This window comes from Anas platyrhynchos, chromosome 7 (assembly GCF_047663525.1).
Source record: "Anas platyrhynchos isolate ZD024472 breed Pekin duck chromosome 7, IASCAAS_PekinDuck_T2T, whole genome shotgun sequence".
NCBI classification, from domain to species: Eukaryota; Metazoa; Chordata; class Aves; order Anseriformes; family Anatidae; genus Anas; species Anas platyrhynchos.
In genome coordinates, this window is record NC_092593.1 from 28,506,617 (window position 1) to 28,534,024 (window position 27,408).

The window sequence follows — 27,408 nt, forward strand, 5'->3', positions numbered from 1 at the left end:
CCATACAGAACTGCTATCTATCATCATACTGACTATGGAAAAGCAAGTCGATAAGAATAGGTAAGAAGCAACAAAAATACATAAGGTACTAAAGATCTCCTATATTCATGAAACCATCAAGTCAACCTAACAGACCCCACTTTTTTCCTCAACAGACATATGCCTGAGAAAAAAAAAGGCTAAAGTCAAAGAGACCTGATAGCAGCCTTCCAGCACCCAAAGGGGGCCTACTGGAAAGCAGGAGATGGACTCTATCATGGAGTACGGGTGATAGGACAGGAGGGAACAGCTTTAAACCAAAAGAGGGTAGGTTTAGATTAGATATAAGGAAGAAATTCTTCACTCAGAGAGCAGTGAGGCCCTGGCCCAGGCTGCCCAGAGAAGCTGTGGATACCACAACCCTGGCAGTGCCCAAGACCAGGTCAAATGTGGCTTTTGAGCAACCTGGTCTGGTGGAAGATGTCCCTGCCCACAGCAGGGGGGTTGGAACTAGAGGTTCTTTAAGGTCCCTTCCAACCCAAAGCATTCTATGATTCCAAAATGAAAAACAGGAGGAGGGAAAGAAATACACCGAGAGCATACTTGTTGCAAAGAGAATTAATTGTTAGGTAACTATATTTAATGCTTTTAAGGCATGAGTGACTATACTTCAAACAAGGTAGTGCACCAAAAATGTACAGAGCTTTCCCCCCAACACCCTCTAACTATACTCTCTAACAAGAGTCACTGTAGTCACTGGAATAGAGAGAAATCCTGTTTCTTGAGTCAAGGGCTTAAGACATTACTAAATGTCTTCAGAAAAGAACTTTCCACTTTTTAGCCTTCATTGTGAAAGTAAACATCAAACTTACACAAACATTTTCAACAAGAAATTGAAAAGCTTTAGCGGCAACAATGCAGTTTGAAAATCTTCCTTGAGTAGACCGATTTGAAAAACATTACCTACTATAATTTCACTAAGAAAATAAATGAATGTTAGTGAAGTTGCTCACTAATAAAAGCTTAAAGTGAGTAGTTACTTTCCACAAATAGTTAATAACCCATATCATTATTTATTTATTTGTGATGAAATATGGAAGCTTTAAAATACTGAATTCAGAAGGACAGGAATTAAAAAAAAAAAAAAAAGTGCCCTCCCACCCCAAAGGTAGAGAGGAAACACTATAGACAAGGATTTAATTTTAAAAAAATAAGGCTAATGTGCATATATGAACTATTAAGTTCTTTTTAGATAGAGCAAGGCTTAAAAATATTATTTTTGTCCCTTTTTACCTATTGACACTATTAGAAGAAAATAAAAAAAAAAAAGCATCTAGGAATATTCCCTAACTTCTAAAATTAATAAAACTGAATTTGCTCAGTGTGAATGAATGGCTTATTTTGGGTTCAGGTATTCGCAATTCTCTGACCTCTTGTTCATGTTCATGCTGTGCTTTTAGTTTCCCCAGTTCTTCCTCCAACTCCCTGGAGTATTCCTCCTTATGTTTCTTAATTTCTGCCTCATGAAGATCCTGAAGTTCTTGCAGTGCCTTTCTATGTTTTTCTTCCATACGCACTACTTCCTCACGTAATATATCCAGGGCTAGATCTTTTTCTTCTTCCAACAAACGTCTTTGATTTTGAAGAGCTGTTTTCAAATCATTCTGTATAAGTATTAATTTAAAAAAGGGTAAAAAAAAAAAAAAGGTTATAAAAGTACAAATATTTTTGTAACTCATTTGTAAAGTCAATGTCCTTTTGTATCAAAGTTTAAGTAAACATGATCAATATTGCCTCATGAATAAGAAGTATACAAACACATGCACATACTCTGTATCACTGAAATGGGTTTATGTTTCCCATCTCTAACAGTTCTGTAAGCCCCCTGCTTTTTCTGGACATGGTGAGAGAAGTCAAAAAATGAAACTAAAACCACAACAACAAACATTACAGCTATCTGGAGGATCCTCAAGTATCAGCTATGAAATAACAGCGTTCTTACCTCTTTGACTTGGAAATATTTTGATATCATTTTTTACATACCCAAACTATAAAAGATCTCAGATGTCTGTCCATACACGCTTGTGCTTTGTGTTAAGGTGCTTAAAAGGAGGAGTACAAGACACACACTCTCACCACCCACTCCCCAAATCCCACCTAGGACTCGAAGTACCTTTGTTCTATTCTTCCCCTCAGGTCTATACCACTAAGGAGCACCTTGCAATTCACAGAGATGCACCTTAACCTACAGAAATACATTTACTCAATACCACTCAGTTCTAAAGAATTACATGGTAATTCTACTAGACAGAGAAACTCCGAGCCACAAAGCGGAGACCCCTCCAATTGGAAATTATGTTAAACTTGCTTCTCACGTATATTCTCCATACACTGAGATAGAAAACTCATTAGTCTGAGTGTTTGGGGAAGGGATGACAGATAGACTTTTTAATCTTTGGTTTCCTACTTCAACTCGCAGTATGACCATGCAAGTTTTAGTGCTGGCACAAAGGAGCCTGTAGAAAACACCCTCAAAGAACAAGGGTAAAAAGTGATCCTATGCATTTCAACATTTTCTCACACTTAGCCAGGCTTAAAAACATAACATGAAATTTCACCTTCTATGCTAAGTTTTCTTTTTGACTCACCTTATGAAATTCTTCTGCTTCCACAGCCATCATTTTAAGTTTTTCCATATGCACAGTAGCTAGCTCAATTTTCAAATTGTTTTGTGCAAGCTGAAGTTCCTCAGCATACTTTAATTTCAGCCTCTCTATCTCTTGAGCCAAGTGTGCTTGATCCATTTTGTCCTTTTCACGGAACTGTTCTGTGTGATGCAGCTGTAGCTTCTCAAGAACCTGCTTGTGTTCATCTCTTATATTCTGAATTTCTGACAGGTAGGATGACTCCAAGGAATCCAGGTTTGATAAGTGTTTAACCTCCAGTTCATCAATTTGTGCTTGATGTTTTGTCTGCAGTTCAGCAACAGAAGCTTCAATCTGAATCTGATGTTTACTTTCTAGTGTAGATTTAAGCAACTCAATTTCAGCTTGGTGCTTTGTCTGAAACTCAGTTGTAAGAGACAAAATTTGCTGCTTATGCTTTTCCTGTAACTGCTGACTTTGGAGTTCTAGCTCATCAACATGTTTCTTCTTCAGCTCTTGGAGAAGAATCTCTTGCTCAGTAGTGAATTTCTGAGTCATAGCTTTGTGTTCCTCCATAAATCTACATTATTTCCAATAAAGTTGAAAGAATATCGTCAAAAAGGCACTTTTTGTTGAAATAACAAATAACAAAGAGGTAGGCCTTATTTAGCTGCCACACCTTCAGCTTTATGTTTCTAATACATAGCTAATTCAAAGCAAACCACAACGATGATTTCATAGCCACATAAGTTATAGTTTAGGCAATGTAAGCTGGTCATATCTGGTTATTATTAGCTAGACTGGAACCCCTATTAAATTCCTACTAATACAGAGTAACATGCAAACCTTGCTCTCTCAGTTTCATTTAAAGCCCATTGATGGGGTAGTACAGGAAATTAACACTGACAAAGAGCCCACAAATACAAGATGAATTTCAAAACCAGTTTGAGCAAATATTGCCATACAAAAGCATCTAGGAAATAGTACGTACATATCAAGTGTGTGCCTTATTACTGTTTACTTGCAGACAACATCTCTAGATGTATGAGGTTTAGACTAAGACTTAAAACCACTGTGGAAGCATATGAGGACAACATGGACTTCTCCAAATTAATCTCAGCTTTCCGAGGTCTACTTAAAAGCTTGATGCAGAAGATTTAATATCTTAAATGCTCCAATTTGCAGTAATCATTAATTATAGTATCAACCATCAACCTCAGCATTCAGTGGATAACAAAAGCTTCATTTACTGGGGAAGACTTGTTCAAATTCATTTGAATAGTTTGAACGACCTTGAAAATATTTCAAGAATTTTCCCATTTATATCTCCTGAATGTTTCCTTTCCTCCAAGACTAATATATGATTTTCATCTGCATGGTGTATTCTTAACTGAAGTGAAATGTAACAGTCAGAACTAGACCACATTTGCTAGACTAGATTTAATGCATTTACGTGAAGTAAAATTCTATAGAAACTGTAATGGACAGCATTACTGTTCCTTGATAAAGCTTTACATATGTAAGTAATCTGGTGCCATCAAGTGACAAACCTACATCACTGTCACTTCCTAGATTTAAAATAAGAAAACAACATCTGAATGAGAAACTAATCATTCCTCATGAGTACTTGAGCATTTTCACTTAAGACTTACTTGTTTTGTGCTTCCGTAAGTTTCAGCGCACATTCTTCCTGCAGACAAAGCATGGCCTTTTGCATTTCTTCTTCCATGAGCACTTTGGCTGCCTGCAGATCACTCTCATATTGTTCCTGAGATTTCTGGATAGCCTGTGCACTTGCAAGACTGTCCTCCAGTTGCTGCAAGTTGTTTTGCTGCTCTTTTACTAACTTTTCTAATTCTACAATTCTGGCAGCTTGGTAATCTTGGAGCCGATTCATTTCTGCTTCACGAACTTCAAATTCTTTTTGCAAATTCTGTTTCTCACATTCCAATCTATTTTGCAGTTCTACACGCAACAATGATAATTTCTCCTCTGCTTGGATTCTCTGGTCCTCACTTTCATGTTTCCATTTATTCTCTTTTTCTTTGTACATAGTCTCTATTTTCTGGATTTCTTCTCTGGCTTCCCTTAATTCATTCTTGTGATTCTCAGCAATTTTACATTTTACCTGTGAACACATTTATTAAAATCGCATAAAATAACAGAACCCAACTGAAGTAAATACTCCCAGGCATTTAATGTCTTGGAGAGATTCGATTCTCACAGACAAGTCACCCTTCCAAACAAAAGAAAGCCTAAAATGAATTCAAGTACCTATAAATTGACAATTCACTTTTAAGAATTAATTGGGGTAGGGGAAAAGAAGAGAATAAAAAATTCTGATTGTTTGCTTCAGAAGACAGTCCTATCAAAACTAGAAAATGCTTTTTGGTGACATATTCAGCAGAAGGGCTTTTTCTATCTGCCACATTGCTTTCTGCTCAATTTTCCATTACTGCGTGACACATTACAGTATGTAAGTGCATGACCTTACTTAGACCTATAAAGTGCTGCTCCACAGGATGAACTTATGTACTTGCCTGTATTAGAAGCAGTGAACATATGCTTGAGCCATGTTAATGAAAATGGTGGACTGGATCAACCCTTGAAGCATTTGTCCCCTCACGCTGTCTGTGCTCTTAAATGCTTAGTTCCCTTGCAGATTAACTTTTCTTCAATGCTAACGTGCTCTGAACTTCAGACTTGCATTCCAGTATCAAAGCGTATCCATGCAACTCTATTTAAACCTGAAGCTACCATCACCAACTAGGCACATTTTAAAATAAGTGCCACATGTGCTTCTCCTGGCCTACCTAGCAGATCTGCACTTACCCAACTCTATACAAACAGCCCTGTAACTTGGATTACCTGTTCCATTTCCCTTTTCAGATGCTTCTCATTCTGCACTGAAATATCTTTTTGTTTAGCAATTTCTTCCTTTAAACGCTTTATTTCATCTGAAAGCTCTGCAATATGCTGTTTCTCAGAGTGGAGGAGAGAAAGCTTGACTTTGTGCTCTTCCTCCAGCACAGACACTCGTGTGGCGACCTCCATTTCAACTTGACGTGCTGCATCTTGAGCGCTCTGTAGGCGTAATTTGGTGATTTCTGGCAGAAAACAAAACAAACAAAAAACACTGAAATGACTTTCTAGAATTTATTTAGCAAGTCACAGTAACGCACAGTAATAAAGCTGAATATTGTCAGGGATGCGATTTATCAGTAGTCATACTAACTAGAGGCAAACAAGAATCACAGATACAGTTGTGTGTTACATAGCTAACTGTGAGTTATGGATGAGTTAAACCGTGTGTAATATTGTGCTCTCAGAAAGAGGCTGCAAATACAAGAACTGCCATGATTCCTTATCTGCACCACAACAATACGTGCATTTCCTATTGAATATGAGCCAGCATATTTATATAAATTACAAGCGTGCTTTTTTCAAGAAAAGCAGCAACTGTTAAGAAATTAATGTGACTTCTTATGTGGCTAGTTTTACGTAAACTTAGCTGTAAGAGGAACTTTATCCTGAATTCTATAGCAAAAGTTACCTATTGTAAATTCTGTTCTCCATAAATACTTTCCTCTTTGTTCTCAAATTCATTCCAATATGTATACCAACTACTGGAAAATGTGGGAGGAAAATAATATTGAAGTTAAATGAACAGAGAGCTATCAAATCCATGAAACAAACACTGGCAAAAGACGTGGAACAAAGAACGGAAGTTGATGTATTCTGTGGAATGAACTGAGAAACGTCCTACTTCACCTAAACATGACAGATATCTAACATGCCTGACAGATTATATTTATTTGAAAGTTTTAGTGTTTTTTAGTGTTAATTCACAAATTGACATCGACCTTCTAGACATCAAGTCCAGACATGATGTGAACTTAGCTCCTTTTAGCAATTGCTCCTCAGTTGCAGTAGGTTTTTACCACAGAATAAGCAACTTCTGGTCACCACATCTTTGAAAGGAACCTTTTTCATTTAGGTAATCAGTCTCCTAGACAGCCTGGCTGTATTATTTCTGAGATCACGTGAGACAACATTATAAGCTTTGTGGATGTCACAATGTGCTGTCATCTGCTGCCTCCACCAATGAAACTTATTATCATAGAATATCCAGAGTTGGAAGGGACCCACTAGGATCCTCAAGTCCAAATCCTGGCTCCACACAGGTCTACCCAAAAATTCAGACCATATGACTAAGAACACAGTCCAAATGGTTCTTAAAGCCCAACAGTCCTGGTGCCATGAACAACTCAACATAACCATAAAAGTCAAAAGCAAAGTGCTCGACACTAGGAATTAAGAAGTGTTAAGCGCTCTTTATAAAAAAAAAAAAACAAAAAACAAACCAACAAGAAGTTAATTTCACCAGATAACCTTTACATATTTAAAGAAAAGCATAAGCCACACAAGCAGCTTACCATTTTACTTCCCAGTTTGTCGGTTTATCTTACCTTTGATATGTTCGTCTGAAAGCCTAGCACGGAGCTGCTCAAGTTCCAAACAATGCTTTCTTTTCATTTCCTCTATTTCTACTATATATTTGTCTGACAGATCCTTCTTCATTTTCATTAGGTCCTCTTTATATTGAAGTGCAAGGGAAGACCTTAATGAATCTAATTCACGTTTGTGCTGTTCTTTAAGTTGTACCTGCAAACCTGCAAGTTCTTCCTATATAAAAAAATGGATTAAAAAGACATCTTCAGCTTTGCGTTGAGGAAACCATGCCAAGATTCTTTCAAGAGGAGCAGTAAATTAATTGCACTACGCAGCGTGTGCTTGACATGTATCTATCTGGCTTACAAAAACCCTCCTGATTTGCCACTTCATCTGCTACTACTACAACAGAATCCCTCAAGGTATATATGCTCTGGAATCACACGACAAGTCAGAGCAGAGTTTCAGGAGCCATTTGACAGTATAATAGAGAAGAAGGTCCCACAAGCATCTGGGTGGAGAAACCATCAACTCTCAACACTGAAGAGACCCCCTCACCTTCTCTATGTACAGAGCCTAGACATCAATCTATGAATGCAGTTCCACACTCAGCTAGGAAACAAACTACAGCAATTTAGGAAAAAATGATATATACTTCTCATTTGTTTTATCACTGAGATTTTGTGTATATTACTAATGAAACTGAGCTCATGCTGTCCTGTGAAGGTCTTGTTTCCTCACTAAAAATACTAATATTTTTAAAGCTAATTTAGAAATAAAATCTTAAAATGAAAAAAAATAATCTTTGGGAACTGTTAGACAACAGTTCCCAAAAAATTCAATTAAATTGAATGTAAGTTTATCTTAAAATTCAAGGGACATGAAAATAGACGTATACGTAAAAGAGAGCAAATTAGTGTCTACACTTCAGAAAACAGAGAGCAATGAAAAGCACAATCACTACAGAAGCTACAGAGAAAAACTCAGTGAAATCTGTACTTGTGTGGAAGGGATTTGATAAGAACTCTGTCCTTATTAGGAACAGGATAACCCCAATAAAAGACACACAGACCCTCATATTTGATCTATTCTAATTTGGGAATTATTTAGAACTGATGATTTAATACACATTTGGCAAAAATAATTAAGCCATAATAAACATCTCAAATATAATTAACTTTCTTGATAACTGGGAATTAGACATAATTCTAGAAGAACTTCAACAAATCAGAAATACTACCTTATGCTGCTCCACCTGCTGACTTAGCTGATGAAGATGAAGATCTCTTCTCTCTTTCTCAGCAGTCTCTCCAAAAACTGTGACAGAACTAAGAAGAGAAAGTTTTAAAGGCATATCACGTGTCACAAATTAGGTTAAACAAACTTGCTGACTTACAACATGGTATTGAAAGTAGGCAAAGAGCAACAGTAATAGCTACATGGGAAAGTATCCTCCACATTCATAGAATCATAGAATGCTTTGGGTTGGAAGGGATATTAAAGATCATGTAACCCCTCCTTATTTTCCATATGCCTTAGCATAGTTTCCCAGAAGATCTGCTCTGTAATTTTGCTGGGAACAAGAGGTGAGACTGACTGGCCTGTAGTTCCTCAGTTCTTCTTCCCTTTTGGAAAATAGGGGGTTATGTTTCCCCTCCACCAGTCAGCAAGAACTTCACCATATTGCCACGACTTATATATGATGGACAGTGGCTTAGAAACTTCATCTACCAGTTCCCCCACAACCCACAGATGCATCTTCCAGGTCCCATGGGCTTGTACACCTTCAGGTTCCTTCAGTGGTCTCAACCTTGATCTTCTCCTACAGTGGGTGGTTCTTCATTTTCCCAGTCCTTGCCTTTGCCTTCTGGGACTTGATTTGTAGGGCTAAAGCTCTTGCTGCTGAAGACTGAGGCAAAGTCATTGAGTACCTCAGCCTTCTCCGTATCTCAGGTGACCAGGTCTCCCATTTCCTTCAAAAAAGGCCCACAAATTCCCTCAACTTTTTACCACCAGCATACCTATAGAAGCCTTTCTTGTTGCCCTTGATGTCCCTGGACAAATTTAATTTTAAGCGGGCTTTGGCTTTCCTAACCTGCATCCCTGGCCGCTTGGATGATTTCTCTGTTTTCCTCTCAGCCTACCTGTCCTTGCTTCCACCCTCTGTAGGCCTCCTTTTTCTGCTTGAGTTTGGCCAGGAGCTCCTTGTTCATCCATGCAGGCCTCTGGGCATTTTTGCCTGACTCCCTCTTTGGTAGGATGCATTACTCCTGAGCTTGAAGGAGGTGATCCTTGAATATTAAGCAGCTTTCTTGGGCCCCTCTTCCCTCCAAGGCTTTCTCCCACGGTATTCTACCAAGCAGATCTCTGAAGAGGCCAAAGTCTGCTCTGCCAAAGTCCAGGACAGCACGTTGGCTGTGTTTCCCCCTTGCTGTCCTCAGGACCCTAAATTGCACCATTTCACGGTTGCTGCAGCCAAGGTTGCCGTTGAGCTTCAGTTTCCCCACCAGCCCTTCTTTGTTGGTGAGAACAAGGCCTAGCATAGCACTGTCAGTGCTTCATGTGACACCCTCACCCTTAGATACTGGAGCAAACTCTGGGCTGTATGTAAAGATCATTTGCCACAGCTTTGAATAAGTGAAAATGACTTCCAAATACTAAAACTGAAGAATAGGCTGCTTACAGCAGGCTTAATGTCTTTAATGCCACACGTCTTTATGCTACAGGTCTGGTACCAGTAAAAACAGGGATTGCTCTTGGGTTCTCTGGAAGCTGCTTGAGAGGACTTTGCAAATCCTGGTACTTTTGCAGAGGGATTATGTAGAAGTAACTGATTAGCAACTTTGTGGTAGAAAGTTAGAAGAGACTGTCTCAGTAGAGGAGAATAAAGGTTTTTCTTGTTGAGGGGAGTTTTTATATACTTGTTTCTATATCCTTTCATAGGAAGAAAATCTACTTCAAAAAATTTTATTCATTTTATTCTCCATGTTTATGCCTTGCTTTTGAAGGTAAATTAATTATAAATACATAAAATGCGCCTGTCTCCAACATGTGCCTCTTGCCCTTTCCCATGGGCTGTGCTAGCAGCCATGTAACTGAAGAGATTTGGCACAGTTTGGGACACCCTTTCAGTGGAAAACAGTTCACCAACGGTTAAGCTCTCATCACTTCATGAAACTAGTGTTGATTTTCTGCACAGCTGTCCCAACGGCTAGATCCCAAACAGTTGAAATGTGTGATGTTGCAGCGTGTGATGAGCACAGGAGAGGAGGTGGTGTAGAACCATCTCTAGTGGCAGATACACTGGGTTAAACACACTGTTAACGTACAGTTTTATTGAAAAGGTGAAGTTGAGGGAATATCTTCCTGCAGAGGTCAGCTTCTCTCAGACACACACAACTTAAATTGACTGGCTCTGATAGAGGCCAGAGAATTTGGGCTTGTTTGGGTTTGTTGGCTCCACATGAAATTTGGCATTGCTCTTATTTTGGTGGGGCGGAGGGCCAGTCCTGAGAGAGGTTCTGCTTCAGTGTTAACGTCAGGCTGGCTGGATAGATGCTGATTGAACAGTGATTAACATTTGTATATTGGAACTTTATATTGAACTTTTAATCCTTTTTGATTTGAAAATGGAGAATCTTCTGGATGCTGACACAACAGTGGATAGTGTGTGTGATTTCAGTTTGGTTTTTGGGGAGCCTCATTGTGAGCTGTCCTTAAGGTCACGTCCACTGTTATACCCGCACAGACAAACTGAAGAGATTGCAGTAGACACTTATAAAATATGGTAATTGTGGAGAAATTATATTTTAAATTGCACAGTATTGAAATTTCTTTTCATGCTGCAAAAAGCAAGTTTTTGTTTTGCTTGCAAGTTGTAAAGTGTATGTAATGTTCCTATTTCTTCCATTAACCAGTAACAAAGGTTCTATAAATAGAGACAGCTCAACAGCTGGATTGAGAAAACTAAGTTAATGTGAAAAATTGTTTCCAAGCAGATGAGAGAAGCAGATAATCTAACCCCATCTGATTTGGGAGATGACATAAGATCAAGAGGATCTGCCACAGATGTGATGAGCAATGATTATGGCAGCAGTAAGTTCAACTTTGTAGATTCCTTTCACTTTTTTGATAGCTTCAGGAGAAAACTATTCTAACGTCGCCACTTTTCCTGATTTTCTTTTACTGTGCATCTTTTATTTGGTATCTGTGCCTTTCTTAGTTGGTCCAGAAGACAGTCACACTAGTGAAAGCCTACTTTTCCCTCTTTGTCTCTTTTCATACTGGATAGAAGACATGGAGTTTTATTGAGTCTTAACTTAAAATCATCATTGTCGTTCCTGGTGCTAAAGGCGACTTCTAACCTTTTTACCTGCTTAAGTTGGTTCGGGTCAACCTCTTACAAGATTTCAATCAGCTGACCATGCATTTATGCTAGCAGAAGGAATCACAGTTATTTGCAAGCGGTTATGCTGGTTTCATGTTCTCTTCAGCTTTCTAACACCTGGGGGCTGTCTCTTTCTCTAGGTACCAGCTCAAATTTGGTTAAATAGGGGAAAATTACACACTGAGAGGGGTATGTACATCTGCTTGGTCTTCCTGGTCCAGTGGCCTGTAGGAGACTCCCCCTATGTCATTGGTCCCTGCCCTCCCTTTACTACTGACCCATAAGCTCTATGTCAGTTCCTCATCCACCTCCAGGCAGAGCTCCATGCACTACAGCTGCTCAGACACAGAGGAGGACACCCCCTCCTTATCTCCTCTGCCTGTCCTTCCTAAAGGATCTGTATCCTTCCATTCTAACACTCCAATCATGGAAATCATCCTACCTTTTCTCCGTAATGCCAATGAGTTCATAGCCCTGCAGGTGTGCACACATCTATGACTTTTCTTGTTTATTTCCCATGTGACATGCATTTGCATAAAGAGATTTAAGGTGGGCCCCTGATGAAGCTGATTTACTGGCAGGAATAGCTGGAATGCTTTTGTGTTGCTCTCAGTTACTCTCCTGCTGACCCATGACTTTTCTCCAGGCTCTGGTCATCTATCACCAACACCACTCCTCCAGCTGGGAGGAGTGGGATGGATTGAGATTTCCCCTACCCTGTAAACTTAAGTTTAAAGGCCTCTTCACCAGCTTGTCAAGCCTATGACCACAAATGCTCTTCCCCTTCTCTGACAGCAGACGCCAAGAGACCAGGTTTCTCTAAGTGAGTCCTACGGTCTAACTAGCCAACCCCCCTCCCCCCATCTGTGGCACCAGTCCTGCAACCATCTGTTGATTTGCCAGATTCAAGTGGCCCTTTCAATTCCCTTCCCTTTGAGCAGGAGGACTGATGAAAGAACCACCTGTGATCCTGAATACTTTAGTACTGCTTCCAGGGTTCTTTAATCCCTTAATACTACTCAGACTGCTCCTTGCTGCATTACTGGTGCCCACATGAAAGAACAGCCGCGGATAAGTCATTAGGCTGTATGAGACTTGACAGTCTCTTGTAGATCCTTGATATGAGCCCCACGTAAGCAGCAGACTTCTCTCAGGAGAACATTAGTTTGGCAAAAGGGTGCCTCTACCTCTCAGAAGAGAGTCTCCTACTACTATCACCTATCATCTTTTCTTAGTTGCACTAGTTGTTATGCAGGGTGTAAATTGGGCTGCCTTACTCAGCTCCACTCAGCTTCATGAATCATGGAATTGTTTAGGTTGGAAAAAAACCTCTAAGATCATCTAGTCCAACCCTTAACCTAGCATTTCCACATCTACCACTAGACCATGTCCCTAAGCACCACATCTAACTGTCTTTTAAAGACCTCCGGGAATGATGACTCCACTATTGCCCTGGGAAGCCTGTTCCAATGCCTCACCACCCTTTCAGTGAAGAAATTTTCTCTAATATCCCATCTAAATCATATTCAACTTCCATTGCTGGCTTTCTAACTTCAAATCACCTCATGTCGAGTCCCAACATACTTAATAGCTAACATCACCTTTTATACGAACGACTGGAAGCACTCCATCATAACATGAGATGAAAAGATAAGGAATAGATTACCTGATACCCCCTGCTTGATCCTGGCTCATGACTGCCTCCTCTGACAATGAATATTCTTTCAGTTCTTCCAGTCTCTGTTGCAAGAAAGTCAATTCTTCTCTGTAGTTTTCTTCAGCAACTCTTAACTTTTGTTCAAAGTAAAGTCTCAACTGTTCTAATTCAGTCTCATGCTCATTTTTTCTTTGCTGACGCTGCTGTTCAAATTCTTGTTTTAAATGCTCTATTTCTTCCACCCGTGATGCACGAGCCAGAAGCTGCTCTCTTAATTCTGAAATGGAGACAAGAACAATGTAAGTGCTCAATAGTGTACAGCTCAAGAAGTCATTCTGTGAAGATCAGCCAAATATTAATTTTTGAGATGGCAGCAAAACGCTATCCTGCAAAATGCATAAGGAAACGAACTTCTGAAAAACAAAACTTTCCTTCCTCAGAAGACAGTAAAACATTTGCCATTTATACTGCATTCAGAAAAAACATTATCACAACAATCAAAACTTTCAACAGACTGTTAGCCCCCCTAGTTTCTTTGTGCCTTGGGCTTAGGCCATTGACATGTAGAGCTCTGCAGTAACATTTAATCTTCAGTTAAGATCATTTAATTTGCTCCATGAGAAAACTTCCAAAGAAAAGTAACTTTAGTGCTAAACTATGCAGAAAGACACTACACAAGAAAAAAAAAATCTGGACTACTTTAGTAATGGTTTGGCTATCCATCAGAAGCTTGCACAGAAGCCAAATTCACTGGATCAAAAAGCCACCTAGACACACACAAAAAAAAAAAAGTAGAATCATAGAATCATTAAGGTTGGAAAATACCTCCAAGATAATCTGGTCCAACCATCACCTTACTACCAATCTCACCCATTAAGCCATGTCCCTAAGCACCATATCCAATTTTTCCTTGAACACCCCCAGGGATGGTGACACCACCACTTCCCCTAGCAACCCATTCCAGTGGGTGACTACTCTTTCTGAGAACACATCTCCTAATTTCCAATCTAAACCTCCCCTGGCACAACTTGAGTCCATTCCCTCTAGTCCTATCACTAGTTACCTGTGAGAAGAGGCTGACCCCCAGCTCCCCACAACTTCCTTTTAGATAGTTGTAGGGAGCAATTAGGTCTCCCTTGAGCCTCCTCTTCTCCAGACTGAACAACTGCAGTAGAAAACAGTCATCTTGGCTGCTTCAGCAAGCTACCCTTTATCACAGCACAGCCCAAGAGGATGCCACTCAAAAAGCAAATGTAGCTGATTGTCACAGTATGATTTTGTATACCCCACCACAAAACACACATGGAGAAAAGAATACCCACAGCAAACAGAAAGAATATGAGCAGTAAGCACATGGCCTAAGTCTGCTTCTTAAGGCAGCCATTGACAGGTACAGAGACCAGAGGAATCAAGTGACAAGCAGGGACTGGTGAGAACACTAATGGCATAGGCAAGGAAAGTCCAATCTCAGGTAGGTGTTACCTAACCAGCAAAGTCTGCTGGCATGACATTAACATAGGAAAGCATTAGACAATTTTGAATTAGAATGTCATTTTTTAGTCAGCAGCTAGATAATTGGAATGCTGCTCTGTGTTCTAAAACCACTGTGGTAAGTTCTCAAACCAGTTCAAATGCATTGTCAAATGACGACTTGAGTGGAGAAAAGCAGAGTAAAACACAACATTAAGATGTCCTCACACAGAAAAACATACCCTCACCTGGAACATGGGCTTCCATTTTGGATTCACCATCTCAAAAGCATGATGGAGAAACAGAAAGGGTCCAAATAATGGTAATATGAGTGATTAGATGCATAGAAAGACATTTGAAGTGTTAATAAAGATTAGGGCTACTGAGAGGGAATATAGGAGTTCAAGCAAATACTAAGTCTTGCTGTCTGAATACAAAGGAAACACATACAGCAATGTTAAAATCATGTTGCCTGGCTGTTTTAACTCTTCAAAATTAATTCTTTCATTTATTATACATCTGTTGTGCACATACACCTGAGAGATTCGCATTTCATTTCAACCAGAAGAGTGTCAACTGATTACTACACCATAAAGTTGACCATGTTTAATAATGTCAATAACAAATCTTAAGATATATAGAGCTCGCCATGTCACATTTTGTCAATACCCCAGAGATTTTCTTTCAAGCTTTAAAACTTTTTTAAAACTTTAATGCAGATACATATAAGACTAACCAAAAAAAAACCAAAAAACCAACCACTGCTCCTGTTTAAGTGATTTGGTTTTTTATAATTAAACCATCCTTTTGGAAAAAGCAGCTTATTTTTAGCCTTGCAAGAAAACAACATTCATTCTGATTTCAGTAATATTACCCGAAGGTTGTTATTCTATTTTTAAAATACAGATATTTAATCTGAAGCTTTTCTATATCTAAGAATTATGTGTTTCAGAAGATTCAGAGGATGGTGGATCTCCAGTTTGAGCACCAATGAAAAAGGCTTTTATTTAACTCATCTCACAACTGAAGAGGAAATAAAACATTTTTACCTCAAGACATAACCTAATCACTCAGTTTTTGAAAGATTTCTGCTTGAAAAACAAACAAACACAAAAAAAACAACCAAAACTGATCTCCTAATTATATCCAAATAAAAGAGAACACCTTCACAGTTACACCAAACTTCTTGAAAACCAAGCAGACATCTTTACTGTCTAGCTACAATTAACAGTTTTCGCAACTGAATTTATAGCCCTTTTTCTACTGAATATAAATAGGAACACATTCCATAGACCAGCATTTTCTCCATTTGAACTACATTACATTTAAAGCTGCAATTAAAGCGTTTTTCACTAAAGATTTTTATAGCATGCAGGGGTAGAGCAGGAGGGAAAAAGAAAATGACAAGAGTGAGCATTTTGTCACAGCCATACCATGCTTTCTGACATTGCAGGACTGACTAGTCGTACAGCGCTGACTTGCCTCTCAATTCAGAAACATTCTAGGCACACAATCACTAGGGTATAACCTACTCTACACATCTGTGACCTAGATGTGTGCTTCTGGTACATGATTAAAAGCCTTTCATATCAACAATGCATAGTTCCATATGAACAAAACGCATCCATTTTGAACATACCATTTAACTCCTGCCGATTTGCTCGGGTACTGTCAAGTTGAGACCAAAGCTGCCTGACTTCTTCTTGTGACTGAGTCTTGAATTCTTCATGCATGTTATGAAGTTTTTCCAGCTATGGAGAAGAAAATAAACTGTTTTGTTCTAATTGATTATTGTCCTGACAGAACTGTCTATGTTGCATGATAAGGTAGAAACGCTAGTGACAAGCAGATTCTCAGATCCTGACCCAGGTTACCAGAGATACTGAGTAGTACTTAACTGTTAGACCTACACCTCTAACAGAGGGTTTTGTTCCTGATGCTGTATTTGTCATCACTAGCAAGAATTATTAGCTAGATAAGAAAGTAACTTAGGAACCAAAACATCAAGTGCATTAATACAGAAGGAGTGGCACTGAATTGCAGAACAGCAGTTGTGTTCAGAAGATTTTGAATCCCTAAAGACCAAGAGTACTTATCTATTTTATGAATGTACTTTGCATTTTCTTTAAAACCCCTAAATACAAAAAAGTTACCTAAGTGATGAGCACAGTCTATTTTTGTGACACACAGAGTAATCAACCCTTCAAAGCTAAGAAGTTCTATTTACCTCCTTCTGAAGATTCTGCTCTTTTTCTTGGCTTTTCATCTTTATATCTTCTAGGAGTTGGTTATGTTCAGTCTGCAGCTGTTCACGTAACTTTGTGATGGCTAACTGGTGCTGTTTCTCAAGATCTATACATTTTACTATAATTAAAAAGTAATTATGTTACATCACCATCCTGGATGCTGAATAACATATGTAACCATATTGTGATGAAAATAAAAAGGCATATGTCCAGACAGAATGCTGGCTTATGACATTTCCTACAGGATTCACAGCCATACGTGTCAGTACTCCCAAATCATTACAAAAATCTTGAAAAATAAAGGGTTTCAAAGTCTAACATTTCTACACGGAGCTACCTAGCTCTCTATATCCCACACTGTTAACTAAGAGGTAACCAGCAGTAGGTACCAGAGAGATGAGCATCTGCTCTCTGTATATATAAACAAGCACCTTGAACTAGAAGCACATTTACCAGGAAAAGGAAATCAAACATTTTTTTATGGCCTACGAACACAGAATTCCTCCTACAACAACACTCAGCATCAAGAAGTAGAACAGATGACCAGGAAGGACTATGAAGACTCAGGTCCTATTTTCAAGACAGTCTCATGCCATCAACCCAATTTTGAAGTAATACATTAATATATTTTATGTTTGCTTTTTATATTGGTTTTAGAACACTTAGCTTTCTTATTGTTCAATAAAGAAAAGCACTTCCCAGACCATGGCACTTACATTCAGACTGTTCCTTCTCAAGAGAAACATGTCCCAGCTCCACTTTGACCTTTTCTAATTCCATTTCCAGAGCTTTCTGCACTTCTGCCATTTCAGTCTGATGTTTTTCAGAGAGCTCTTTGCACACGTTTTCTAAACGCATCTTGGACTCTAATTCCCAGTCTCTTTTGACAGTCTAAGAGAGCAAGATATGAACATTGTTAAAGCAAACACATTTAGTTGTTTCCCCTCCACCTCCCCATTTTATTTTTTTTAAATAAATATGTAGTAGAGGCAGTACTTTTTTCACTAAACTAGAGTAGGAAGAAGTTACGTTTTTTCTTGTATAAGAACAGAATTTATACCTCTAATATCTGGATATGTTTCTCTTCCATTTCCATTTCTATTTTCTTTCTCTGATCAACTGTGAAATAAAACACTATTTATTAATAAATGTATGTAAAGTATCTTGCTTAAACGACAAGCAGAAATATAGGTGAAATACATATTTTCAACATCAAACTCAGGTCTTGAGTAGGTAGGCATGCAGCAGCATAAGGTGCTAGGCTCTATCTAAACCCATTACGTAAATCTACTGTTACGTATATCCCAGTAAGTCACTTCCAGTTTAGAAAATGATAGATATTAGCAGTTACAACTGCTAAGACATGTCTAGAGGTTAAAGTCAGCTTAATTAGCAAAGTGAAGTTTACTTGAGTCTAAGGGATATGAACCACCTCCTTTATTCCTAATCATATTTATTCAAATGCATATCAATATCATTTTAGTTGCCAGTATTTCATTGCACAACATTCCAGCATTAGAATCATCTGTATCGTCAGAGACATGGCAAAAGAATTAGCAGGCAGCAGCAAGTAGCAACCTCTTCTCAAGTGTATTTTAAAAATGTCTAGGAAACAGAATAGACGTCAAATGCTATTGTCTGCTCCATTGTCAATGACACCTTCCCAACTCCTCCCTAGATTCTTTCCAACTTCCGATTCAGCACCTCTCTTGGTCTGTAAGAACTCTGGAAAGTGCTATCAGTCCCCTCCTCACAGCTGCAATGTACTGTTGCCTTATCTTAAGGCATTACTTCAAGTTTCTCAGTGAGAAACAAGATCCCAGAGACTGAGATGGTACCAGCTATCCAGCCAGTGGTCAAGTAGAGGACAAAATTTCATCTATTTTAAAAGACAAGAGTGTCACAGCACCCAAATGAGTCAGGGCCATGCCCAGTCACCACCTCCCTCTATCCTTCCAGGTAACAGCATCCATAATTCTCTCCTCGCTCCTGCCTCTCCTGATTCTGGACTTTTCTCAGTCCCTGCATGCAAGCACTCTGAAGCAGTTACATTCCTATCAAGTTACAGCACCAAAACGTAAATAAAGAATACTGATCCTGAGAACTACGCACAGACCTCCTCCTATTCCCAAATTCCACCATGCCATCAGTTCATTGTACTGGTGATTGCAAATGCCTTTCTATTCTTGAGTCAAACAGACAGAGCCCCAAAACATCATCCACCTCTCAGGAAAGGACAACTTTTCCTAAAATTTGTTGAGTAAAATTGCTGCAGGCCTTATCTTTCTTCAGAAATTCCTCAAGCTGTCCTACAATTCAGAAATTTTCTTCTGATCTGGGAGGGGGCAAAATGCCCTGACCACCATCAGCAGGCCTTCAGTTCTAATAGCTGCACCATTCCTCCTGGTGATGACAAAACACAACCTGGTATCAAATATATCAGAAAAAACAGCTGGTTCAATTTCTCACTGAGCCTTTCAGTTCCTTTCCAACTCCTTTCTCCTACTTCTGAAACATTAAAGCGTGCAAGCCAGGAAAAATTTTCTATCTTGTTGGGAACATAGTAGCCAATGTTGACTTAGGACAATAAAAGACCCTTTAAGGTTAGGTCTAGGTCTTACATGCTAAAACTTCATTTTTGCATGTAAGATGTCATCATGCACATGCAAGCCTAGCCAATGCCCCTAATCAAGGCAATGCCAGCTTTCAGTCAAAAGGCCAGCTCTACACCCTGATAGCAAGGAATAGAATAATACTGATTGGATTTCAATTTTAATACCTAATTCTTGCTGATACTTTGACTTAAGGTCTTCTTTTTCCTTCAAGCACTGTTCTTTAATCTTCTCCCACTCCAGCTGATGGCGGCTTTGCAGAATTGCTACTTCCTGAGCACGCTTATCATTGAGCATCTCCCGTAGCTCCACAAGTGCAGTTTCCTTTTCTTTTCTCAAGTTAGACTGAGTAAGCTCAAGCTGAGAGGTGTGCATATTATTTAAGCTTAGGCGTAAAGCTTCCAATTCGAGACTGTGCAGGGTCTGTAATGGAGAAGAAAAAGCATGTCCCTCTCTTGTTCACTGTTTTCATCACTAGCTTCAGTTTGAATTGCATTCAACTACTAATGCATCTAAGTTTTGCTTTCCTGTAGTTGAAAAATGTTTCTTCATGGCAGGGACAGAACCCCCAAATCAACTGACTTCTATTATAGATTTACAAATTATTTTCCATGTAAAGTAGGTGGTTGACCTTACCTGCCTCTTAACTTCATCTCCAACCAAATACCTTGGTATTTGCCTATTCATCTGTCCATTTCTTCACAATTTCTTCACACAAGCACACCACATCCCTTCATTGTCTATTACACAATTCCTCTTATTTGCTATTGCTTATAAAATGATTCAAAGCAAAGTTCTAAAGTGGTATTGAAAAGTGAAAATTAAATTCACCAGAAGTATTAAACATCCGTCAGTTAGAAATGGCAGCTAAAACAGGCTGACAACTTTCCAATTCCTGTATAAACTACATAGTATACCAGTATCTTGTAATTAGACTTATGACTAGACAAGTTCTTAACCATTTCTACTTTGTATTTACTGGAAGTGTTCAAAAGCCCAGTAAATACTTAGGGGAAAGTCAGGTTTACATACTTAAACACAGAAGTAATACAAATTACATTAATGGAATATATACATTAATATATTTTATTTTATAAATTTGTTAAACTTGACATGAAAAATGACTGTTTTGTCTTTTTTTTAAGCCATTAATTGAAGCATCAGATTTCCTGTGAAATTAATGTCAATATACAATAGCAGTGAGGATGATCCTGGGGAGCTCTTTCAGAACATATCAACTACTGCCCACTAAAGAAACAAAATTAAATTTCAGCATTTCATAAAATAGCATACATATGAGAGACAAAAAAAATATAAATCAAGGAGCCTTCTTTTTGCAAGAAACACAGTAATTACTGTGTTTCTTTATTTTTTAGAAATTAGAAACAATTAGAAACAAAAAAATTAGAAACAATTACTGTGTTTCTTTATTTTACCTGTGATTGGAGCTGGGCTTGCTCAATCTCTGCTTTGTGCGTGGCTGCCATTTGTTTCCAAAGTTCATCCAACAGGTGTTGGTGTTCTCTATTTAGTGAAGCACGGAGCTCCTCCATTTCCTCTTCATGCTTAGTAATTAGTTCAGAGATTTCACGTTCATGCTCTCGTTCATGTACCTGCACAGAACACTCAGATAAAGGTTTTTCTTCAAAACAGCATTTGTTAGTCCCACTAAAAAGTTCCCGGTCAAAATTTTCCCTTCCCCAAAGCCCCAAACCAAAGACAAACAGTTACAAATAGATTTTTCCACCTCCAAAACATCACGGACAAACAATGCAAGATGAGTTTATTTTTCTGAAATAAGCCTGATTACCTCATTTACCTTTTTTATTAAAGCAAGCTGTTCTTTTCTTTCTTCCTCTAACTTCTGCTGCTTTTCAACTTTATCTTTTATTTCATTATTTAATTCTTCTATCTGAAAACAGAGATAGAAACATTTGCAGTGAGTTCTTTAAGTATTCTGAAACCCCAAAACTACCATTATTGGTGTTGCCTACCTCCTTCTTGTGTGTCAAACTCACTTTAGTTAATTCCACAAGGTGCTGAGACTCCATTTTATCCATTTCCTCTTTGTAATGTTTCACCATCTCAGACTGTGCCTCCTGCACAGCTTGTGCAGACTGAAAGGACTCCTGCAAGCGATTTTCAAGCTCCAGCTGAACCTTCTTCAAATGAGTTATTTCTTCAATTAGCTGACTTTCTTTCACATTGTATTCAGTACTTTTTGCCTCTATTTCAGCATTAAGTTTATTAATTTCTGCATTATTCAAGTTCAACTTGTCCTCATATCCCAATCTTTCACACTCCTGTACTTCTTTGAGGTTTTGCACCTCAGTATTAAGTTCACATATGTTTTTCTCAAGATCTGCCATGATGCTAGCATTTGCTGCTAAAGCATTCTCAGCTTTTATTAGATCCTTCTCCATGGATGATAATCTCTCGCACAACACTGTTTTTTCCTTCAATAAGAGTGCTAAATTTTGTTCTTTGTTACTGATTTCAGCTTTGAGCAAATCCTGTTCTTTTAGCAATGTCTCTTCAAGTACAGCTTTCTGACCAAGAAGTTCTGTTATTGTCAGATTTTTAGCCTTCTGAGCATCAAGCTGGGTCTGCATTTGATCCCTTTGACTTTGCAGAACAGCCAACTGACGCCCAAAGAGAGACTGTACTTCACTTGTTACAGAATCAGAAGCCGTTTTCTGCTCTTGTACTTCTTTCACTAATTGCTCCTGAGTTCGCAGCTGCACCATCAACATTTCTCTTTCTTCCTGGAGGTCTTTCAGCATTTGTTGCCAGGTAGAGGATTCTGATGTTTGTGTTACAGGCTCCACAGCATGGTAAGGTTGGCCACCATTCTCACCCTGTTGCTTTATTAGTTGGCTTATTTTGTTTTCAAGTTCTTTTTCTTTTTCTGTTTTCTGAAGAAGTTGCTTTTCACAACAAACCCGTGCTTCACGTTCCTTCTTCAGTTCCACATGCAGAAGAGAGAGCTCAGCTATTACTTTTTTCCATTTTCCAGCAGCTTCTTGGGTCTCCCACTGAGATTTTTCCAAGGCTGACTCCTTTTCATGAAGCTGTTCAGTTAGCTGGTTTAGTAGACAGATGTGTGAAGCTCTCTCATCATCCTTCACAACATCAGAGTTGCTTATTTTGTTTTGCTGCAGGGAACCATCTGACAAAAATGAAATGAAGTCCTCTACTTCCACCTCAGTCTTTTCAAAAGTCTCTTGAGCCAAACTGCTATGACATGTTTTTTCATCAAGGCCAAAGTTGAATAGAGGAGGTTTAAAATCCATGCTGGATTCTAAAAGCACAATACTGTCTGATCCATACCTACTGCATCTATCTTCTTCAATGGCATAACCTTCAGAACTGCCTGACAGATATGACTGCTCCGGTCTTTCTGTGGAGACGAGATATTTAGCCAACATATCTTCATCAACAGTGAAAAATGCAGGTTCTGACAGTTGTTCTTCAGACAGGTAATCTCCTTCATTACCTTCACTTTCTTCGATCCTTGAACTCATTATTTCTTTTGATTCACCTCTTGATGAGTCTACTCCCAGTTCGCACTGGAACTCTAGTTCTTCGGGAACAAACTCTTCCTCACCTTTAAACTGACATGGTTTATTCATCATCTCCTCAAGTACCAGAGCTGCAGAGAGTGAAGCATCTGGTAAAGTGTGTTTTTCCTTCAAGATCATTAGATTTTTATTGGAGACAATCTCTTCATTGTATTCTTGCCTTGCATCTGCACTGTTTTCAGCTTCAAAAAGAGGCTTTTTATGTAATCCATGGATGCATGAATCCAGTTCCTGAATCTCTTCATTCAAGTGCTGTTTTTCTTGTTTATATTGCTGGGCCTCCTTGACCTGCTCTTCTGCCTCAGAAAGACGAGTCTTAAAGACATCAATTAAAATTTTGTATTGAACCTCAATTTCTGTCTTCTCCCTCTGGAATTTTTCCTGCTGGTTTTCAAGTTTCTTCCTCAAATTTTCTTTATGAATTTCAGACTCATGAAGACTATTATTTAAGTCGATTATTATGCTGTTCAAATTCTGATTGTGTTCTTCAGAATTCAGAGCAGAGAGTTCTTTTTTTAACTGTTCAAGGTCATTTTTATATTTTAAAATCATTTCTTCTTCATATATCTGCTTGGTTTCTGCAATCTCTTTTCTGTGGCATTTCTCTAGCTCAACCCTCAAGTTCTCTAACTGTTTGCAAATATCCTTTTCATGATTCATTTTCAGTTCTTCAGTACACTGCTGTTCTTTCATTTTTGATAATGTTATTTCATTTTTTAATTCTGTTATTTCTGAGTCCCGGAGAGAAAGAGTATGTTGTAGTACAGACAAGTTAAATCTTTCTGATGTTAGGAGATCCTGAAGACTTCTAATGTGTTGTTCTTTTTCTCCTATGCTTTCATATAGCTGCTGTATTGTATCTTTCGTACCCTCTTCCATCAGAACAAGCAGATTTTCCTTATCTTTGGTATTCTTAAAAATAAAATACATGAAATGTGATGTTTTACTTTCCTTAAACCTCCTGTTTTTCATGTCTCTTCACAAATAATATATACCCTTAAGTGCATAGAGCATCATTGGCCTAGGCAATATGATTTTTAAGCATATCCTTGACCATGGAATGCACTACGGAAACACTGATCAGCATGATAATATCAAGTTTTCCATGGAATAACAAATAATATGCCACTGACTCCATAAAGAAAGGAAGACTGTCTGAAATTCCATGTCTTTTGAATAGAAGTGAGTAAAATAATAAATTCTGCAGACACCTCTTCATCTCATATCCATTTACACACAGAAAACACCTTCCACTGGAGAAATAGGCCAAAGAACAGCAATGTCAAATTTTGATTCATCTTTGACTTAAAAATTTAAAGACTTCTACCTACGGCATGGCTGGTTGTGTGCTTAAAGGAAATCAGACCTTCTAAGATACTCCTTCAATATATAATAGCAACCATAATCCCTATAAATTTGGTTCTAAAGACAGACTTTTGTCCCATGACCATACCACTTCAGCAGTTCAGAATTATCACCAGATTTGAAACATATAATTTAAGGTGGCAGAATTTTAACTTGATTTATTTTCCTGAAATGCTTACATGAAAATGCTTCCTCCAGGTTTTCTCTTTTGTATCTGAAACTAACATAACTACAGATACAGTTAAAATGTATATCAAAATAAAAGTAACTGTTCAAATACAACAGTAAAATTATTACATGCTTGCACAGCAACCTTCATCCCCTTGAAGCCTCTGCCAATTACCTTCGTATGTCAGTTAGGCAGTCCTATTTCTGACTACAATTTCTTATTATACAACAGTTGAGTAACAGAGTTAAAGACCATCTCTTCTGTTATAGAAACAGATTGAGTAATTTCAATATTTAAGCAAATTCTAAAGAGCCAGAATTGAAATCTCATTTCTTACAAAAAAAATGAGATTGTGAACAGCTACTTTGCCTTATCTTCTTACCTTCAGAAGAGTAGTTTTAATTACAGGCTAAAGAATAGTTTCAGTTCTGAAGCAACCATACTAGCTCTTGCACAAATTAAATGTTCATTACAGGTTCTTCCTCCAAAAAGGAATAATCTTGGCTTACACAACTGAAACAAAAACGTGACTGTCTAGAACTTTTAAATTACAGAAGAACTTCAAGCAGTTTTACCTTCTGAGAAGACTCAAGCTGTACTTCTAGGTCATGTGCTCTCTGCCGCAGCATCTCCAAGCGTATATTTTGTTCTTTAAATTGGTTCTGAAACAAGGACATCTGCTGCTGGGCTTCTAATACCTCTTTCTTCCCAGGGCTTTTACTCTTTAGCATCTCATTAACCTGAGCACATATGTATTCACAATCAGAACATTTATATTAACTCCTACACTAATCGCACCGCATGCATAAAATACACCATATTAATTTAATATAGATCTACTGTCTCTTTCATTCTCAGTGGATAAGAAACTTCCTAAAAAGTCAGTAGTATTTTAAACATAACTGGTGTCTAAGAACTGTAAAAATATAACGTTAAATTGTTAAGTAATTCATCTCTACGAAGCTCCCAAAATGAGACAGGACTTTTAACAGAATGGACATTCATTTAAGAAGACAATGAACAAAACTAACACTTTTTTCCAAACTATTTACAACTCAGTAATAAAGCGTTTTTCACTTCCCAACTCCTCCAAAATGAAAGTAAAATGTTTACCACCACCACTTTAAAAAAAAAAAAAAAGTCTGAGGGCAAAACAGAATGCATTTTTATTAACTTTAAAAAAAACTGCTTTCTAAAAACTTTGCTAAAACCAATAAAAATATCAATATATTCAAGACAGTACTAATATTTTTACCTTTTACAAAAATTGACACGACTCCATGAACAATTTGCACCGTATTAGTAGCCTTTACTTATAATATGCCTGAATTGCTATTTAGAGGCATTATTATTGTATTTCAACAGCCTACGGAGAAAATCCCAACAATTATTTGTGGAACAGTTTTCACCATTACTGAATATTTTGTCAATACCATTTGGAACTGTACACAAAGCAGTATTTTTTGTTCTTTTCCAAAGTCAGAATTTCATTCAGCAGAGAATTATTTCTACTGTCATATACTACAAGCCTCCTCAAAGAACAAGCATTCAGGTGTTAATAGAAAGTAGCCACTCATCATCATTAAAAAAAAGCAGGGTGGAAAAACAAGAATGTCTCAGAAGTTCTCTCCAGCAACTGAAAAAAACCCACAACCACAACTCTGCCTTGCCCTGAAATTTTCACTGCTGCATCACAAACTGAACTATGAAGAGGTATGTAATAAGCTTAGAATGTTTTGTGTGTTTCAATTTGAAATCTGTTCCCCCTCCCTCCACCTGCCTTTGTAAGGAAGCTAAAATTAGAGAAGGAGCATACCTGATGTAACTGAAGTTGTAAGTCATGGATCTGATCAGCTACATGTGAAGCCTCTTCTTGTAGGTCATTTCGATCCTTCTTCGCCTGTTGAAGGCAGCTTGTTAGTTTCCTTATAACTTCATTTCGCTCTTGAACAGTTGTTTCCTAAGTGAGTCACAAGAAATACACTTTTAAAATGAAAATATTCTTAGCGTATTATGAACAGAGTGAGCTTGCCTAAAGCAAAGCTGTTAGAATCCACTGTTAGATGGAACTTGTATTAAGTTCACACCATAGGATTAGGAATATTTTTGTTAAAACGTGTTAACAGGAGTGACAAAAGAGAAATCTTCTGCTGATCTCAAAGAGATACAGAAGCTAACTAAAACTCATTTGTTTTAAGCAAATGACAGGATACCATAATGAAAAATATATTTTTACTTGGAAATTTTGTAGCTCATATTGGTGATGTAAAAGCAATTAAGTTTAAGTCTTCCACAGGCTGTAACAGATTTACTTAGTACCCCCTAAATTTTTTCCTATGTCAGTTCTTCAGCCATGCAAGAGAAAGGTAATGAGATGGGATACATTAACAACAACTTTTGGTAATCACATCTATCTTTTCAAGGTGTTTCCTTACCAACAGGAAACATTTTTGTTTCCCAATCCTAAAAAGAGGAAAAAAACACATAAAAGAAAATTATTCTTCAGATGCACCCGATAACTTACCTTTACACAAAAATGCTAGCGAGGGGAAATTTAAAATATCTTTTTTAATATTTTTGGAGAGGGAAAGATCTATGTCAGTTTAATAAAATTTATGTTATCCTACTTAATTGCTTGTCCATACTAAAAAGTGCACCCATAAAAAAGCACCAGAAAAAACACACAGCCAAGCATAATGATCTTTGTCATCTCAGCAGCAAAGAGTGGGAAAAAGGGAGGTCTGCCACCCGCACAAATATTTTAAAAGGAGACTAGCTACATCTACTAAGTGGTTTTCAGGTATATATCCACTGGAACAATGACACTTCAGTAAGCTCTTCCTTT

General features: G+C 38.0%; 1 protein-coding gene across 17 annotated transcripts in view; it reads right to left on the reverse strand.

The window, feature by feature from the left end:
- The window catches only part of PCNT (pericentrin), an 80,298-nt gene that overhangs the window by 44,989 nt on the left and 7,901 nt on the right, over positions 1–27,408 (reverse strand). For 8 of the 17 annotated variants that reach the window (XM_072041128.1, XM_072041125.1, XM_072041124.1 and 5 more), the window contains exons 5-22: positions 26,380–26,523; positions 25,139–25,303; positions 21,443–23,941; positions 21,268–21,360; positions 20,885–21,061; positions 19,616–19,871; positions 17,897–17,955; positions 17,553–17,727; positions 16,818–16,954; positions 16,230–16,341; positions 14,839–14,871; positions 13,130–13,397; positions 8,317–8,404; positions 7,094–7,310; positions 5,493–5,731; positions 4,277–4,752; positions 2,628–3,204; positions 1,410–1,643 (exon numbers count right to left, since the gene is read on the reverse strand). In XM_072041128.1, the coding sequence (XP_071897229.1) occupies positions 1,410–1,643; positions 2,628–3,204; positions 4,277–4,752; positions 5,493–5,731; positions 7,094–7,310; positions 8,317–8,404; positions 13,130–13,397; positions 14,839–14,871; positions 16,230–16,341; positions 16,818–16,954; positions 17,553–17,727; positions 17,897–17,955; positions 19,616–19,871; positions 20,885–21,061; positions 21,268–21,360; positions 21,443–23,941; positions 25,139–25,303; positions 26,380–26,523 (5,949 nt within the window). The remainder of the gene's footprint in view (positions 1–1,409; positions 1,644–2,627; positions 3,205–4,276; positions 4,753–5,492; positions 5,732–7,093; positions 7,311–8,316; positions 8,405–13,129; positions 13,398–14,838; positions 14,872–16,229; positions 16,342–16,817; positions 16,955–17,552; positions 17,728–17,896; positions 17,956–19,615; positions 19,872–20,884; positions 21,062–21,267; positions 21,361–21,442; positions 23,942–25,138; positions 25,304–26,379; positions 26,524–27,408) is intronic. The other 9 variants (XM_072041130.1, XM_072041129.1, XM_072041138.1 and 6 more) reach the window with 6 other exon arrangements.